Source organism: Rutidosis leptorrhynchoides, chromosome 9 (assembly GCF_046630445.1).
Source record: "Rutidosis leptorrhynchoides isolate AG116_Rl617_1_P2 chromosome 9, CSIRO_AGI_Rlap_v1, whole genome shotgun sequence".
Taxonomy (NCBI): Eukaryota; Viridiplantae; Streptophyta; class Magnoliopsida; order Asterales; family Asteraceae; genus Rutidosis; species Rutidosis leptorrhynchoides.
The window spans coordinates 230,567,409-230,574,448 of NC_092341.1; the positions used below are offsets into that span (position 1 = coordinate 230,567,409).

At 35.5% G+C, this 7,040-nt stretch overlaps 1 protein-coding gene across 1 annotated transcript; it reads right to left on the bottom strand.

Moving 5' to 3' along the window:
- Window positions 1–1,366: 1,366 nt before the first annotated feature.
- On the bottom strand, window positions 1,367–4,977 carry LOC139866088 (serine/threonine-protein kinase STY13-like). Its single transcript, XM_071854221.1, has 6 exons — window positions 4,484–4,977; window positions 3,942–4,074; window positions 3,643–3,838; window positions 2,953–3,077; window positions 2,705–2,863; window positions 1,367–1,993 (listed from the first exon to the last, which is right to left on the bottom strand). Exons 1-6 carry the CDS (start codon window positions 4,612–4,614, stop codon window positions 1,685–1,687), a joined length of 1,053 nt encoding a protein of 350 aa, XP_071710322.1. The 5' UTR covers window positions 4,615–4,977; the 3' UTR covers window positions 1,367–1,684.
- Window positions 4,978–7,040: the final 2,063 nt, after the last annotated feature.

Sequence of the window (7,040 nt, forward strand, 5' to 3'; positions counted from 1 at the left end):
AATTATTTATTCTTGCCATTTAGTTTTCTTAGTATAAATATGTAACTCGTTTATTATTGAAGAATGAATGAAAAAGTGGTTTAGGCCAATAGTCTTTTTATTCTTGAGAGATTGACCATCTCGAATCAGGTCTTTATCATAGGAGTTAACGGTTGACTCGAATAAACCGTATTAGAATGAACCCTAAATTTTATAAAACATAACACATAAATCGATCGGCTAAATTAGTACACATAATATCAAAATTGTACCTTGATCGGAAAATATTCCATGGATTGAGTTTCTAAGTGAAAAATAATGGCTGCCGAGTTCGTGGGAGACTCGTTCCCAAGCTTCGTTTCCAGAAATTCAATTTAGGTTTCTATACAGTTTGTTTTTATAAGATAAGCCCACTCTTAGGTTTATAATAAAGGCCCAAACCCAATTTTTAGAAAAAGCCCACAATATTATACAATTAAATCGTCCAATTGACGTTCAATTTTTTTTTTTTTTTTATTTTTTTTTTAACACAAAAATACTCCATTTGCTTTTTCGCGTATAAGTTTTATATATGTTCGAGCTTGAAACTTATATAAAAAGAGTTACACAATTTAATATCTATACTTTGCAAGTTTCAAATGTTCTACCAAGTTTTCAAATCGACCTATTGAACACAAAAGTTAACATGTTCCAATGTTTTTTTTTTTTTTTTTTAACAGCTCCAATGTTTTAATAATAAAGCTAGTCATTGTATTTGTAGCACAACCTGCAATGAAGGTTCATATGTATGTATCTTTTAGAAAGTACAATTAGCTTGTTAAACAAATCTACTCTCAAGACAATTTAGACACGTACCGTTGAATACTACAACGAAAATTGTAAGTTATGGTCAACCATTTGACCCGCTAAATGGAAAACAAACTATACACACTATTCCATTAACATTATTAAATTTTAAATAAATAAAACTAAGAATTACCTATGTCCATCGCATATATGGTAAATATATGGGTTTATACACATAGAATCATAAAATGAAATATGAATTAAAAAATGTAGTTTTTCATAAAAGAAAAAGCACGGACCTACAATTACTATTACGCTTAGAAACAATGATAATTTTTAAAAATCTCTCATTGTCGTCGCGGGTAACACTATCGATGATACGTGTTTGACGATACGTGTTTGACAATTATTTGTCCAAGTGCCGTTAAAACGGGTATGATGAGGTAAGACGTAGACAATTTCAAAGGTGGGATTACATGTAGCGACAGAGTTATAGAGATATCCCGTAGCAATTCTGTATATGGTATTCTTCAGATTCTTAAATTAATAGATTTAATACTACATTTCTAGTTAATCTGCTCATAAAAGAGACATTAAAAACTGCATATAAAATATACTCTTGTATATCTTCTTATATAAGGTGATAATAAACTGAAAAGAGACATAAAAAGATGGTTAATTGGGGGGGATAAAGGGTCTCTCCAATGCTTCTTAAATTTTTTTAGAGCAACATCAACCCTTTTTCTCATCTTACTCATCAATTCATAATTTACAGTTCCTCCATATTATTTGTATAATATCTAATCTAATAGGGTGAGACCTCTTAATGATCTTATAATTATAAAATTTGAGTACCCTAAGAGGGCGTCAAGATCGTCGTCCTAGTTTACGGTATACACATTCAGTAGCTTATGTTATATCACCAACAGCACTGATAAAAGCATGAAAATGGACCTCCAGGGCTGTTTTTCAAGGGCGTTTTTGGAGTTTCATCCTCTTTTGAGATTAATGTGCTTGTACCAGGAGAATCTGGTATGAAGACGTTGAACATGCGTGGCGGGATGGGTGCGGATTCAGATGGCGGCGAGTTGGTTGTAGTAGATAAGTAATGAAGAAGCATTTGTATTATTTGAGTGAAATTTGGCCGAGCGTTTGGATCTTCTTTCCAACAAGATGTCACGATTAAAGCCAAATCCTCGGGAAGATCATCTGCACTCGGCCTCACATTCTGCAAAAATTTAAAAAATAATAATAAAAAAAAAAATTATGCAATTCCGTATATTAACAAGATATACAACAATCGATGTTTGAGGATTACTTAATCATATCAAAAGTTTCAACCAAAGTCGTAAAACCACCATTGGCCTTGTCGAAACTTGGCAAGAGTTCATTTTGGATAATATGGATATAAACCTTATATTGAATTATTGAATTATTATATATAATACGGAGTAATATATAAAGTCATAAAAATGGAACAAATTAAAAACATTTATAAAAGTCCCTCTCCTTGTATTAAAATGCTGATAACCTTACAAAATACATAATTATTGTAAAGTATAGCTTGAAAATTATTTATAAAATCTATAAAATAACAAAAAGATAGACCAAAAAAGAGTAAATTGTGAAAATGGTCCGTATGGTATACCCCACATTACGGATCCAGTCCGCCGGTCCGGTATTGTTCGGTTTCAGTCCCTTTACCGGTATTTCATTCTCGATCGGGTATTGTGCGGGTCAAAATCTGGATTTCCCCATATTTAGAGTTGTTTAATGCATATTCAAAGTCCCTTGACCCGTTATTTCATTCTTGATCGTTTATTGTAAGGATTGATCACAGATTTGACCCATATTTAGGGGTCTTTCCATGCATTTCAAAAAGTATATATATAATAATTACAAATAATGAATAATAAATGTAGAGAGCATGTATGTATACCTTAAAAGCCGCGGCATAGGCAGCCTGAAGATTAGACATGCCCTCAAACGGCATCTTATTCTGTATAAGCTCCCACAACACGATTGCAAAGCTATACGCGTCTACCTTATGGTTATAATGCTTCTTCTCTCCCTGCTTAAGCGTTACCGTGCTGTATAGCTACGTAATAAAAAATGTTATTACATATTAAATAGCAACAACCATAATAAACACACAACAACACGGTTTTGTCAAAATATATAAAGTACCTCAGGAGCCATCCAACGATACGTTCCAGTTTCAGCCGTCATCATCTCTGTTAGTGATTCTTCTCTTGCTAAACCAAAATCAGCAAGTTTCACAGTTTTCTGATCCGCTGTCAGCAACAAATTTTCTGCAACAAAAAAAAAATTAATAAATAAAGAAAAAAATTATGTGCATGAAGTTATAAATTAAGTATACTGATCGTTCAATACTTTAACAGCCAACAAAGAGAACTAGGGGTGTTCAATAATTGATTTCAAATCAATAAACCCGAAAACGGAACCGAATGAAAACCGGGAAAAAAAAAACCAAAAACGAATTTGAATTTGAATTCGGTTAGGTTTTCAAATTTAAATTCGGAATCTGGTTTGGTTTTCAATTTTTCATTTTTTTGGTTTAACCGAAAACCAAAAATCAAAACTATTAGATTATTAATACATATAGATGATAAATCGATTTGAAAATCAAAAACCAAACTTAAAATCGATTTTTTTATGATTAATTTGGTTAGATTAGGTTTTTTGAGTTTTGAGGTTTTAACCGATGCAGAGCCGAAATCGAATTCGGTTTTCCGTTCGTTTTTGGTTTTGGTTTTGCCTTCAAAACTTTCAAAATCAAACTAGGGAAGCCGTAAACCTAACCAATGAACACTCCTAAAGAAATTTGTAACATGAATAGAGAATAAGGAGACTGACCGGGTTTTAAATCACGATGAATGATCCCGTGTGCATGTAAACATTCCATTGCACGAGCTATATCAAGTGCAAACCCAATGGAAACACGGATATCGAGTCCCCTCGGCCGCATATTGACCAGGTATTTACGTAATGTCCCACCAGTAAGAAGCTCGGTTACTATAACCATGATTGGTGCCTTGCAAGCTCCTATAAACTGTGATCACATATAGTAAATTGAATTAACAAAAACAGTTTCATTGAAGTCTTAATCAAAGTCAAAATGGTATGTTATTGATTTGATGATATCAAGATACTACCTTTACTAAATTCTTGTGTTTCACTTTTGATAACATCGCAATTTCTCGGCCAAAACGACTCTCAATTTTAGCAATTTCTTCTGGGGTATCACCTTTGTTTATGATTTTAATTGCAACATTAAGGTTTCTATATCTGGACAAATACATACATACGTACAATCAATAAAGACAAATCAGGTTTGGATACAAGTAAAGATAGAGTACTTCATATCATAATATAATTGGGTCCACAATGATTATCTGTCTTGACCGGGTGCAAACTGATTATAATTTAATCAAAATAGTCAAACTTAATACTAATGATGCCCAAAAAATTTACTAAATACACATGAACATATGATTTTATTTATTTCTGATTTTCAATAATTAATCTTCTAACCCTTTTTCTAACAATAGAATCAAACATCTTAACCAAATCCCTATAACATAATAAATATCAAGAATCAATAAGATCCCATCTTCCCAATTAGCAAAAATTACTGAAAATAACATGAAATATGTAAACTGATAACAAAGCATACAAAAAAAAAAAAAAAACTTACTTGCCCTCATAGACTTTTGCATGTCCACCTTCTCCAATCTTTGGACCAACAAAGAGAAGCTTAGGATCAATTAACCATTTAGCATCCAAACTTAACTCCTCTGATGAGTAAAACCCATTCCCTGATCCCATCTTTTTCCACTTTCTATCTTTTTCTATTCACTGAGGACTTTTCACAAACACCTTACACGCAAGCTTTTAAAACCACATTTTTTAAGCTAAATTCAATACAGAAAAGCAACAAATTAGATCAATTTTAACCAAAATAAGTAAATCCTTGTAGAATTCAAACAAAATTTAAGAAGCCCATTACAGAAATTTACTTCAAGAACAAAAAAAGACAAATGGGTGAGATATAATATAATTAAAGCTGTAGGCTTTATTTGGGGATGATTGCGGTTGTGTTGCGTTCTTGATCGGCAAAGATAAGGGGGAAAAAAGAATTGCGAGAGTCGTTCTGACAAAAACCCTGTGAATGGTATTATTATTATTATTATTATTATTATTATTATTATTATTATTATTATAATAAAAAAAAACTTAAAAGTTTTAAAACTTACAAAAAATTAGTGGGAAGGCTAGAGACAATCTGGGCCCCCACACCTCTAGCAATAGCAAAACCTATCCTAGTAAAAATATGAGCAGCAGCACCGGCACTAATATCTTGCGCCATCGAACTCTTCTGAACCCGCTTTAGCAAAGAAACAGCCTCCTTCTCTAATTCCCCCAGGGAAGAAAATGAGAAAGGAATGAACCCATAACCAATCGCCTGACAGCTAGATTCGTACTTGACCCGCTTCCGTCGAGCCGCATCAACCACAGCACGTCCAGGGACAAAGTCAGAAAGCCCAGACTGCGTCAAAGGAGAAGACCCTGTCAAGTCAACACAAACATTGCGACCACAATCCCAGGAATAAAGTAACACATCAGCAGGTCTGAGGGCCCTGTCGTTCCCTCCAGACAACCCAATGTCAACCTCCTTTCTCGCTGAAATCCCAGATCGATAACAAACATCAACAAGGGAATCCCGAACAATATTATGTCAATGCTTAATACCCACCATACCAGCACAAGACACGGCGTGATCCCCAAAAATATCCCCAGTAAAAACCCTTGAACAGGAAGAGCATGCCGTCGAGATAGAGAACAAAGGAACACCTAACCGGTAGCACAACACACATCGGTAAGTCTTTGCGTTCATCGTCTGACCCAACCCCAAAATAGGGACTGCCCTTAGCCAAGCAGATGTGTGATCACCCTGCTGTGATTTCCATAAGGCCGATTGTCGGGGAGATAACGAAAAAGTGGATTCTGCAGAAGTGGTAACCTTTGTGAAATAAACATCTGCCAATTTCTTCATGAGTATTGGGGCAGCGACCTCACTCGGATTACCTAAAATATCAAACCCAACCGTATTATTAAACAGACCCAATGCATCTTCAAAATCACGACCAAGACCAACAATACCCGTATGACGTAAGAGCTTGGTCTGCAACCCAGCAGACTGTAATCGAGAAGCCAGAAAAGCATAATGACGAACATCTCCCGCAGAATAAACACCAAGCCCTCCAAATGCAAATGGCAAGGTGGCAAGCCGCCACTGCTAATAATAATAATAATAATAATTATTATTATTATTATTATTATTATTATTATTATTATTATTATTATTATTATTATTATAAAAAACTTAAAAGTTTTAAAACTTACAAAAAATTAGTGGGAAGCCTAGAGACAATCTGGACCCCCACACCTCTAGCAATAGCAAAACCTATCCTAGTAAAAATATGAGCAGCAGCACCGGCACCAATATCTTGCGCCATCGAACTCTTCTGAACCCGCTTTAGCAAAGAAACAGCCTCATTCTCTAATTCCCCAAGGGAAGAAAATGAGAAAGGAATGAAACCATAACCAATCGCCTGACAACTAGATTCGTACTTGACCCGCTTCCGACGAGCCGCATCAATCACAGCACGTCCAGGGACAAAGTCAGAAAGCCCAGACTGTGTCAAAGGAGAAGACCCAGTCAAGTCAACACAAACATCGCGACCACAATCCCAGGAATAAAGTAACACATCTGCAGGTCTGAGGGCCCTGTCGTTCCCTCCAGACAACCCAATGTCAACCTCCTTTCTCGCTGAAATCCCAGATCGATAACAAACATCAACAAGGGAATCCCGGACAATATTATGTCGATGCTTAATACCCACCATACCAGCACAAGACACCGCGTGATCCCCGAAAATATCCCCAGTAAAAACCCTTGAACAGGCAGAGCATGCCGTCGAGATAGAGAACAATGGAACACCTAACCGGTAGCACAACACACATCGGTAAGTCTTTGCGTTCATCGTCTGACCCAACCCCAAAATAGGGACTGCCCTTAGCCAAGCAGAGGTGTGATCACCCTGCTGTGATTTCCATAAGGCCGATTGTCGGGGAGATAACGAAAAAGTGGATTCTGCAGAAGCGGTAACCTTTGTGAAATAAACATCTGCCAATTTCTTCATGAGTATTGGGGCAGCGACCTCACTCGGATTACCTAAAATATCAAACCC

Bases quoted from the DNA above. Each gene is read 5' to 3' on its own strand.
- LOC139866088 (XM_071854221.1), bottom strand. From the start codon at position 4,614: ATGGGATCAGGGAATGGGTTTTACTCATCAGAGGAGTTAAGTTTGGAT. The intron at 4,075-4,483 runs GTAAGTTTTTTT...GTATTTGTCCAG, and splicing joins GCAAAAGTCTATGAGGGCAA to ATATAGAAACCTTAATGTTG. The intron at 2,864-2,952 runs GTACTTTATATA...TTTATTACGTAG, and splicing joins ATCGTTGGATGGCTCCTGAG to CTATACAGCACGGTAACGCT.